General features: G+C 41.8%; 1 protein-coding gene across 7 annotated transcripts in view; it reads right to left on the minus strand.

The window, feature by feature from the left end:
- The window catches only part of DOCK1 (dedicator of cytokinesis 1), a 555371-nt gene that overhangs the window by 418465 nt on the left and 124747 nt on the right, over positions 1-12159 (minus strand). For all 7 annotated transcript variants that reach the window (XM_059730036.1, XM_006259204.4, XM_014611383.3 and 4 more), the window contains one exon: positions 10332-10440. In XM_059730036.1, the coding sequence (XP_059586019.1) occupies positions 10332-10440 (109 nt within the window). The remainder of the gene's footprint in view (positions 1-10331; positions 10441-12159) is intronic.

Below are 12159 nucleotides of genomic sequence, written 5' to 3' on the forward strand. Positions count from 1 at the left end.
CTGCAAACTGTCCCCAATCTTTCTTTCTTCCACTTTCTCTCTGAAGACTACTGTCAAATCCTTTCCCACCCATGGCCAGAACTTCACATAAAATTCAGCTGGAAGTCCATCTTTTCCTTGTGACTTGTTTCCTTTCAAAGTTCATAAACATTTTTCTACCTCTGTTATCCTTATTTCCCACCCTAACTCATCCTTCCTTTCACATCCTCCACCTTCTCCTTGATGTCCGTCAACCTCCCCCCTACCCCCCCATCTTCCACTCACTATCCATTTTTTGCTTTCTGTACAAATCCTGATAGAAGCCTGCCACAGTATTCAGTGGCTCCTCCTGGCCTTCCACCCAGTCTCTATTCTACTTTTTCACTCTTTCCACCTCTCCCTTTGTTTTCCTGACTCTTGCAGCAAAGGACGGGTTCCATTCTTCCCCTTCCATCACCCTAGGTGCTTTCGCGAGGAATATCTTTTCAGCAGCTCTCTCTCTAAACCATTCCTCCACCTCCAACTTTGCCTTGTCTACCTCTATTATTCACCTCTCTACCCCTTCTTGCTTCTGCAATCAAGCGCTGCACCCTCTCCTGCCTCCTTTTCAGCTCCCTCATCTTGTCCCTCACCCTTCTCTTCCAAATGTTAATGAAAAAGGTGCTTGTTCTTCTCTTAATCATACACCGCCATTCCCACTTGCTTTTACATCAATTAAGTTCTCCATTCCTTGTACTCCTCTGTCAACACCTTACTTACACTTTTATCATGATGTAGCCTAACGTTCAATTTCCAGAGGCCTTTCCCTTTCCTATTCCATCCCGCATTCCCCTCTCCACCCAGAGAGCTCAACAGTCACTAAAACCCACATCTTGTACCTTTTTCTTCTGCACCACCACTCCTTCCGAGACCAAAACAAAATAGATCCTCAAAGTTTTCCTTCCTCCTGCATTCACACTTGTATGTACTTTCTCTCCCACCCACACATCCTTGAAACCTTCCTCCTTGATAATTTTCTTTAGCATCTTCAAGGAACTAATTCCCCCTCCCTTCTATCGTCTTTCTCAATTATGCAGTTGAAGTCACCAACTCTGTGTGTCATCCCCCCCATGCCATACATTTCCAGCTTCTAGAATAAAGCCATCCTCCCTTCCCTTTCCACAGGTGCGTATATGATAAACAACTCTACCTCCATCTCTTTTGGTTCCAGCAACACCTTCTGCATTCTTCCTTCTACTAACACTTGCACTTGCTTGACTTTAACCCCCAGGTTTTTAATTAAACACCTCTACCCCTGCCACCTTGTTCGCATTTTTCCCCACCCACCATGACCACCCCAAACCCTATCTCTTCTCCAGATATTTATATTTGTTTCCCAATGGTATTCCACACACTTATAGACATATTATGTCCATGTCAATAGACCTTAAAGTTGCTGCCATTCGGTCCCACCTTCTCCTCATCAATAGACTTCTCACATTTAAAGTTGCAACACATAACACCACGATAAAGAAAAAGGTAGAAGCCACTAGTCCTCATCTCTCTTGTCTTATGGGTCTGTCCATGTCATTGCTGATGGTCAGTAACTCTGTCCCTCCTCGCTTCCTCATCCCCGTCACTCTCACTAGGTTCTCCAGGGCTTCTATATTGAGAAAGGATGCTGCTGTCTCCTCCCCGCCACTAATTCCTTCCAGCTCAGCAGAACCTTCCATCTCCAATCCCAATGTACCATTCCTAGTGTTGCTTCACCCTTCTCCCCCTTGACAACAATCACTCGCTCCCTTGACTTTCGTTCAGCATCAAAAATGAGTCCTTGCAGTTCTTCCTTCTCCTCCATTTCCTTGCAGTTTCTCCAGAACTGCTCATAGGCCCCTCTGTGCCAGAATGTGAAACCACATGACCTCCCATTTAGGTAGACCACCATGCATTGTAAGTACTTGGAGTTCATTTTCAAAGTATCAATCAAAATCCAATCGAAAAAGTTATACCTCTCCATTGTCCATCACTCCTATGCCTTCTCCTTAGTCATTGTCGCATGTAACCTGAGCCTCAATGTCTCTCTGGATTCCTTGTCCCTGTCATCCTGACTCTGTTCACTTCCCCCTTCCAGATTCTGTCATGTGACTCCTCCTCTCTACTTTTCTTCAGCTCTCTAATTCCTGCTGCTGCTTTACCCAGTCTGGCTGCTCTCCGTCTTCTTCCCATCACTCTTCTTCTAACTTGCTCTTCCCTGCAAAGGTTCAATTGCTTTTGCCTTCATCTTCATGCTTTGCTTCACCAGCTGCCAATCAGATTCCAGCTCTTGGTTTCAATCTCCACATTCATGATTCTGCTCTGTCTGGTCTCTTCTCTCCTTCTCCAATCTTTGCTTTTCTGTTCTCAGATTACCAGCATCCACAGCTGCCATCTCACCACTCTCTGCTCCTGCCTCTTGGGTTGTCAATCAAAGCTAAAGGGCAGTAGCAGGGCTTCCACCTGGCTGCTGTGCTTGATCTGAGCCCACAAGAGGCCAAAAAACAAGATCTAGGATAGGCAGTGCAACCCATCTGAATAAGATGTATGGTAGTATCTATTAAGCGCAGTCCCCCTCACCAATGACTCTTTTTCAAGTCATGGTGGGCCAGGACACTGCATACCTTTGACTTCCTCTTCACTCCAACCAGGGAGCTGTGCCTTTCTTTCCCATTTCCAATTTCTTGTTTCCTGCTTCTTCACCTGCTTTAAATATCTGGCAAACATAATCAAATGGGGCCTCAAACAGTTTACCCAGAATCCCTCTGTTGACCCCTCTCTCAGCCTGGCCCCTCTCACATGAGCAGTGTGGCCCAACCCTCCATGAGGTAGAGTCGAACCAGGTTGCCCTATGCCTCACCTACATATACATTTTTAGAGGGTACCAGGACTTTGGAACCAGGTGTTCTTGTCAAAGTTACTGTTTTCAAATTTGTTCCTCACTTCCATGTGCTCAGGGAGAGTATGACAGCAAGGAGAGGAAGAAGGGGCTGCCAGGAGGAAAAGTTGTTGGAGAAACAGAGAATAAAGTGGCTACCTACTGCCGCTGGAGATTTATTTTCCCTGCATGGTTATATGAAAGGCCCTGTTCTTTTGTTTGGAACCTTTTATATAGTTGGTGAAAAATCTACCCTGGGCTCATTCCTTTCTGAATGTGTTTGACAATACCAGTTTAATACTGAAGATGCAATAAAATGCTATTTTACTAGTACAAAACAGACTGTGAGCTCGATGGATCCGGATTGCAAATGTAATAATATTAAGATTATGATAATATTCTATTTGGAAAGCAAAGCTAAACAATGTTATAATGCTAGCGTGTATTTCCTGAACTTAACCAGGACAATAATCAAATCCAGGTACACAAAACAGAAAAAGTGGAGAAGTGAAGCACTTAAACCCAAGGAGCAATTCACATCAATAAGGATGCTGAGAGTGTCTTTGAAACTGTGGACTAGGCTCGTCTCAAAGTAGAAATAGCATCTCCCTTATGCTAAATTGTTTCTGTTAGAAGAGAATTACAGCTCACACAAACATGTCAAATTTATAAACATGGATCATTTGACACACAATTTTCATGCCAAGAAAATGTATGCATAATCTTGGATTAGTTATATATTCAAAGTCCCTGCTTAAAAATTCTGCTTTGAATTTTACACCCCTGCATCTTTGTGCAACTTTTACAGTGCATTTCTTATTAAAAATTTCTGCATATGTTCCCAAGGCAATGGATGGTATTTGTTAAAAAAATCAAAATATAAAAAGTCAAAGCAAAGCTGAGCTATAGTCAAGAATAGTTCATCAATTTTCACTAAGACATAAATATTTTAATAGTTAAAAAGAAAAGAGAATTTTAGCTAAGAGCATAAGACTCCAATTCTTCATCTGGCACAGTACTATGTCAATTTGATGGCCTATTCCTTTAACAGACAGCCTGAAAAATCTAAGTACAATCAACTCAAGGAAAATAGTTATGAAGATTTCAGAACAAATCTGCAGTGGCAGTTACTGCTTCACACAGATGAAGTGTCATGATAGATTAGGAATTTGGGAAGGAGCGTGCAACTCCATCTAGAATCCTAAATTTATTTTTCAACATCTGAATATCTGTTAACATTAACACTTTAATTTTCTTCACTAGTCTTTGCAATATGATAAGAATCCAAACAGATTTATTTTACATGCTTGTGCTTGGTTTCCTTAATATACATTAAAAAACCCTGAAAGTAGAGAGAGATTTACAAATCTCACTGCCCATTAAACCCAGCCAGTAAAGTTTTCTATAGGACACACTGAAGTAGCATTCACCTGCTTCTGTAGTAATGCACCTTCCACCCTATTTAAGGAGTGTTTTGTGCCTATTTCAACACTATCTTCCATCAGGGAAAACAGAATGCTTTCCAGAAGGTAGCACATAAAAGCCTTCTATTAAGGTATGGAAATTATTCTTATGAATGAACTAACAGGATAAGGGAAGTCTAAGGGCACATGCACATATGCACATGACAGCATGAGGTGCTTTTAAAAGCACTGTCACATGCATTTGTATAAATGGCAAAATGCGTGTCACCACTGAGAAAATGGCGGCGGAGCACTTTTGAACTAAGACACATCGAAGGTGTTTTAGTTTCAAAATGCACCACTGCCATTTTCTTAGCACTAACACGCATTTTGCCGTTTATACAAATGCATGCAACGCAGCACTGGGCGCTTCAGTTCGCATGCTCTGCAGACTCGATTAATCAAGTCTGCTCCAATGTCCTGGACTTCCAACACATCAGAGCAGACAAACGTATGTGTATAAATGCCCTAAGGGACTAAGAGAATGACTACTTTTTAACAAGGTCATTTCAACAATACTTTATCCATCTTCAACCATTTGCATCTGTTCTCCTAGAATTCTGAAAAGTTTACATGTACCTAAGTGTTACAAACTGACCTGTTAGAAAGCATGCAAGTTAGATTCATTCCAAAAAAGGAAATTAGGGAAATGCTTTAGCAGAGTAAAACAAGGGCAGAAATCAGGCAATTAGGATCTTGGGAAAACGCACAAAAAAAAAAAAAATTCTTTTTCATCACTGCTAAAAGAACTGGCCAGTTCTTGGAAAGGAAGAATTATGCATAAGACATCATGACCAAATACAAAACTTAATCTTATGAAACACAGATCTCATAATATTTTTATGACTACTGTCATAAAATAAAGCTCAGACAACAAAAAGTATTACCAAAAAGGAAAAAGAAAAATGTCACAAAGTGGTGTACAAGGTACCGCTGGAGTCCCAAGTTTCTCCCTGCTGTCCTGCTACTTGTCCCAAAGAACAGACTGTTTGTGCTCCTTATCCCTGCACACCTCAACTCCACTGCCCTTACAGAGGTGGATTCCCATTGGTGCGCAGGGGAATCTCTGCCCGATCTGGGTAGCTTTGCCTTGGGTTGTGAAAGAATTTTAGGGTTCTCCTTTCCACAGAATGGAATAGTCTGGATTATCACTAAGCCTGAGACAATGTTCGAACCACAGGCAACCAGTAACAAGACAAAACAACACAAGGATTGATTATGTAGTAGAAAAGATTTATACAAAAAAATTAACCATATAGTTTGTTGATAAAACAAAAAACCAGTAATTTTTTCATTTTCTTATCTGGCCACAACCTAGACCTTCAGGAAGTCCTGCCAATATTTCCAGAGATCAGCTTTCCCGCTGATCCTGCCAGCCCGGACTGCTGGGGACTTACACTCCTACAAAGCCTGAGATAATACAAGGACCATGGCTAAAATAATCAAAATTCTCCAGAAATTTCTTTCCTTCCTGAGGCATTTGGAATTCCTCTAGCTCATGGGTGGGCAAATTACAGATATGTCTGGCAGTAGACTCCATTTCCAAGCAGCCCCTGCCCATGTGGCTGGGGCTGGTTTCCATAGAGACCTTAGCAGCAGCCGCACTGTGATAGCGCAGGGCCAGGGTCTCCATGGAGACTGACCCCAGCAGCGCTGGCAGGCAGCAGCAGCACCAGCCTCTTCCTGGTGAAAGGGCTAAAGTGGGGCTGTGCTGAGGATAGAAGCAGGGCAGGCTCAGCTGCTGCCACCTGTGCAGGGCAGGCAGTGGCACTGGTACTTCTGGGAGAGATGGCTACAGGGTGCTGTAAGGAATTATGAGGAGACTAAAGCTCCCCACAAGCCCACCCTAGCACCAGCCCTGCTGACAGGGCATGTGGTAAAGCGGGGTGCTGCTCCAGAGTCAGGCTGGGATCTTGAGGCAGTGGCAGCATGCTCTAGATCCAGGGCAGAGCCATGATTTGCAGCCTGCATGTGCCGGGGGCAGGGGTGTGTAGGCAGCAGGTCGCGACTCTACCCTGGCTCTGAACCATGCTGTCACTGCCGCAAGTTCCCAGACTGGCTCTGGAGCAGCTCTGCACCCTGCTGCACACCCTGTAAGCACCGCTGGGGTCAGTCTCCACAAAAACCCTGGCCTCATGCTATCACAGTGCAGCTGCTGCTGGTGTCTCCATGGAAATCAGCCCCGTCCATATAGGAAGGGGCTGCTGGGAAATGGAGTCTGGCTGCCAGCCGGATCCACCATTTTGCCCAACCCTGCTCTTTCTTATGGCCCCTTACTCTGAGAGGCCTTTACTGTTGTGGGGGGTTGATTTTCCCATTACATTCATACAAGACCTTGGATACCCATCCCAGCAACAGCCCCTTCTGCCTGTGCTTGAAAGTGGCAAATGTTCTTACCCTAGTAACACAATGGCAAGAGATACTTAGCGTTTTCACCTCCTCCCTTTTTCTTAGACATGCATACCTCCGTTCCTTTGACTAAACTATTTCCCAAAATCCCAAATATACATAAAGACAGCATACATAATCCATAAAATGATAAAAGCAACATAAATGAATACAGCATAATGCTGGCTTTTCAACAAGACAACCATACCATTATTAGTAAAACAAACTCAAGAAAACATGCATAACTTGTTAAGACCAGCTCAAAATATTGTAGGGTTAGTGACAAAAATAAGGCAAATGGTTCAAAGAACCATAAAATGGAACGAATGCCTAGAATATCTAGTTTTCATACTGTTATTGTAAGCTCATAGCCTCATCTAATCTATATCTAATTACAGGTGAAAAACTGCCATACTTCAGGGGATCTTTGAGCATAACTAAGTAGCCTCAGGAACTGCAGAAAGCAAAAATATTAACAATTTTGTATTCTGAGCAAAATAATCTAATAAATTCAGCATCAAGACGACAAATGATGGAATGGCAGAGAGTAAATTAATTACAGAAGAGGAAACATTTAACAAATGTTCATTAAAAAATAAAACAAGTTCTAAACAATGACAAAGAGAACTACATGCCTGACCTTGCAATGTTTTCAAGTAGCCAAACAGAAATAATGTGTGTTCCATCTCACTTTGAGGAGTTGGAGTGTAACAAGGTATCTTCCAGAACCAATTGTCCTTTTCCAAGTTGCAGATAAGACCATAAAACAGTTTACTACTCCATCTCTGGGACTTCTCTGGCCTTTGCTAGGACATTTCAAAGCCCCTCTGCGTACTTTCTAGGTCATTTGTTCTTTTCATCCTCATTATTCCTTACACAGAATCTCTCTGATGTGGATCATATCTGTAGTACTAAAAAGTCTCCTGCCACATACTAATGTTTCATGAGAACATTTAAAACCTTCCAAACACCAGTTTCTTCATATCCTGCATAATACCATTGTTTCCATGAATTACTTTTCTTTTCTTTATTTCACTGCTACACCTCCTTTTGTATCATTCCCTTTTGCTGAGCCATATCCAGTTCTTACATTGAACCACTACAAAATATAAAAGCTCTACTATGCTTAGCTTCTTTCATGCAGCAGCAGGTGATTTTGAAAGGCCAAATACTGTGCCCCTTCCTTAATAATCTGCTCCACTCCCACTGACCTTCTTAGTTCACATGTTAAGACTTACTATATCTTTGGTCCTGACCTCTCATTATAAAAGAGGTATTGCTAGGGAGGATTCAGTTGTTTTCAGTGTCCCTTTTTTCTCCCCCTTGTATCTGCCCTTCATAAATTTCAGGATTTGTGATACTGGGTCATGTTCTGATTTAAACTGCTGGGCGTCACAGTGCAGCACTTTGGCTGCCTGCAGATGCATAAAAAAAATAAATGAATAAATAAATTTAAAACAAACTGTTTTACTGGAAACAGCAACACATTACATCAACCCAGCTCTGCACCGCCTGTCTAGATCGGGCACTTCAGCAGCACTTTTTGATGCTTTTATCTAAAGCTGAGTCAATCAACTATTAGATAAAAGTGCCAAAAAAGCCCCACTAAAGCGCCCGATCTCTACAGAAATCAGGCGAGCTGGGTCCAATTAACATGCTGCGTCTTCTGGGGATGCACTGGCTCGGCGTGGGAACACATGGAGTTTAAAGTAAAGCGCCGTTTTTTGTTTGGTTTGGGTTTTTTTGAACATCTGCAAGCAGCCTTTATGACCTCACTAGATCTAAGAGGTCTGAATCTCAAGTCCTTAGCAGCATTTACCACTAGTTTGGTCTCTTATATTCAAAACAGGGCATTACTTCTGTGGCTTCTACAGCTGACTTCAGCTCTGTAGCAATTTGATGGCTTATCCCTGGCCTTTAATTCCTAACAAGGAGAAACCCAACTGCATCTGCCTTGCACACATGGGAGTCACAAATTGGTCCCAGGCTAATAAATTCTGTATTTTATCTTCACAGTCTGAGAATGCCTTAATTACTAATCATCAAATAGCAAACCAAAGCCAATGAGAAAAAGACTACACTCTTTGTTATCGCCAGTATTGAAAAATACTCATTTACACTCAGGATATGTAGTTTGGTCAAGAGAGTACTATACAGCATTGCTGATAGATGCAAATCCCCCACTTTTTTCATATGCTTCAGTCTGGGCTTGACACTGCAGTCCAACAAAATATAGGTTAGTGACCTCTCCCCTATAACTTAGCCTTTATAACTGCTGAGAATACTGGACTCAGCTGGTTGGACATTTGCAAATAGATGCAAACTGTTCCTCTATCAGGATCCAAGGATCAGTTTGTCAGGATTACTCCTGTTAATCGTGGAGTATCTCTGGCTCCTGTTCACTAGACTTCTACCAAAGACATCCAACAGGCCTCTTCTTAAGTTACTGGGGATTCCATTACTGTCTCCAGGGTAACTATAGGTTTTTGTGGGATTCTTGTCTGAGAAACCCTGGAAGTATATCATGACAGAAGAAAAAGCTGCAGTTACTCCAGCTACTATCCATGGCTTTAATAATCAATGCATCTCTACATTTCCAAACTGCTGCCAAACACCAAGCTCTTCCACGGTGTTAAGCAGTCTGCAAGTGTGACTTCACTCCTCCCAAAAGCTGCAGAATCTTCATTACTGATGACCCACTGCTTATCCAAGCAAGAGGAAGAGAGGAGCAGCAGCAAACCCACCACTCACAGATTCACCACCCTGTCCATCACTGGTCAACCAATTCATGATATAACTAAGAGTTTGAGCTTTATTACATACTCCATTAGAGATAAGGGTATGTCCTCTGAGGAGGTTATCTGAGCGTTAAACATCTGCTTACTGAGCAGTTCTTACCCTTGAGTAGATGTGCTGCATCAATGTATTTTACAGGACTGGCACATTTGCAGTGATACAGGATGGCATCTGTGGTACTACACTAATATTAGTTAGATTGTTGTAAATAGAAACCCTGTTATCTAATGCCACTGCAATAGGCTCCTGCACCCAGTTTCAGTTGAAGACTCATACATATTTATCAGTGTTAAAGGCCAGTCTACTGAGAACCAGTACTACATCAAAAGGAGAATCGAAGAGAAAGATTTCTAGGCTGAATCACTACCTGATCCTGCACAAAAAAGTGAACTAGGACTTAAGGTACTATACTGTAGCTACAAAATAGCCTAGGGTATAAATGTCATTGCCTGGGGCTAGGGTAAACTATACTGTCATCACTACCTGATACGCGTGTCTAGTTACACTGATAAAAACAAGCAAGTGAGAAGTTAAACTTCAGTGACCCACACAGTAAATGTACTTAAAAGAGTAACATTTGCAACAATGCAGTAAATGTCTCCATAACAGATGCAAGCCACATAACTGGGCAAACCTTTTATTAGAAACATGAATATGTTAACTTTTTCAAAGCAAAATACAGTCTTGGGCACAACACAAGCTAGTGTTTCATCAACTATATAATTTTTGTTTCTCAGGGCAACAAAAGACATTTTTTGTCATCCAGCTGCAAGATGGAAATGTAAAGCTAAGATTTTGTTCTTTGAAACACATACCTTCACTATGACAGTTTGATCAGAGACACTACTCATCATCTCATTGATGGACTTAAATAGCTGCAGCAAAGATTCCATGAAGTCTGCTTCGCCTTTGTTTTCATAAAGTCTGAAAAACAAACAATGGTTTACATAATATAAGCACAAAGCACAAAATGAATAATATAAGGAGTTAGAAAGGGGGAACCAGAAAATTACCAAGACATAGCCTGTATGAATAATGAAAATTGGTTCTGCAGCAGGCATTTTTTATTCAAATGACAACTGACAATTCCTTGCATGGAACTTGGCATTTAAGAAAGTTCTAAAATTCTTCTAAGTTTTTCAATCAAACAGAACATTATAAAATGGAAAGACCACAAAACAAAGGCTCATTCATGTAGGACCTGAATAATTTATATTTAGTGTTAAATATCAAATAGATGGACACTTAAATTCTCAAGACCTTAATCTCTATCATGTCAGGACAGCTGCAGAGGGATGGACCCAGGGTGGCCTCATCCGCATATTCTGAGGGTTGGAACATGCAAGAAGTGGATGGATACAATTGTACCCAGGGCCAGCCCAGTCAAGGCAGCCTACTACCCCAGTTTTCTTTGTCTCATCATGTCTCTTGTATGCGGATGCTGATAATCCCTTTTATTACATAGCACCATGACCTAATACACTAATAAGTGTACTTTCCTCTTATTTCCTTCAGTTTCATTGTCTGCTTAAGCTAAATCAAAATAGAGACTACTTACTCAACCATGTGGCTTTGATCTTCTAGGTCAACAGCACTGCAGCCTAAGTATTTCATGTGTTCAAGTCTTAGTTTAATTTGATCCCCTAAATTTGAACATGGCCCTTGTTCAGGGCCTGGCAGAAGTGCATATTTTACATTATATAAAATATACATCAGTAAAAAAGTTTGGTTGTCGGTAAAAATAAACTGTCTTGGGTTGACAACCCTGTACTATAACCACAAGACTATTTCCTTGTTAGTACGTCCTATGAAACACTAGTCCTGAGGATATTTAAGCACAGATCTATCTACAATGTAACACCTATTTTAATGTGTTTAAACAATTACCACATATTATGCAGGGTTTCAATTTTACAATAGTGGGCCAACTGTTGTAGCATTCACATTTGGTAGCTTCCCTCATTAATTCATTGTTCCAAGTCATTCATTGTTATGATTTCCTACTGTTAACACATTCTGAATTACTGCTTAGCACCAGGAAATCCAGTGGACAACACCAATGGGTCATTCTGTCTGTAAATCTAATTTTCAGCAAGAGATAATTATTTTTCCTCTTTTAAAATGATTTGTAGGACCAGAAACAGCGCAAGTGACATTCAGTACTTTATGAATCTCACAGCAAGAGCATTACAGATATAAATTACATTGCCTAATTTACAGAAAGGCTGGCAAAGTTGGTCACTTCACAGCTCTACATAAATCCCTTGTAATAACCTTGTTATAACCTATAACAAATAGGCAGAGCTACATCTCAATTCAGACAAATACAGAGTAAACTCGCCTACCGGCAGGAGCCACACATCATTGGGCCAGGCCAGCTCCATGCTATCATGTGGGGCTTCCAGCATTCCAATGGAGTGCCACATGTGGCGGTACAGAGTCCATCCAGCCGGATGGCATGAAACTCCCGAAGGCTCCTGGTCCACGCACCATCAAGCTGGGTTTACTCTGTGCCTCCATGTGCGGCTCCTGCACTGGAGTGCTGGAAGCCTCACGTGGAAGCATGGACCTGGCCCAGCTTGAATGTGCGCAGCTTCCACCTGCAGTACCAGGAACCCCATATGCTAGCATGGAGCCAGCACA

This window comes from Alligator mississippiensis, chromosome 6, assembly GCF_030867095.1.
Source record: "Alligator mississippiensis isolate rAllMis1 chromosome 6, rAllMis1, whole genome shotgun sequence".
Classification (NCBI taxonomy): domain Eukaryota; kingdom Metazoa; phylum Chordata; order Crocodylia; family Alligatoridae; genus Alligator; species Alligator mississippiensis.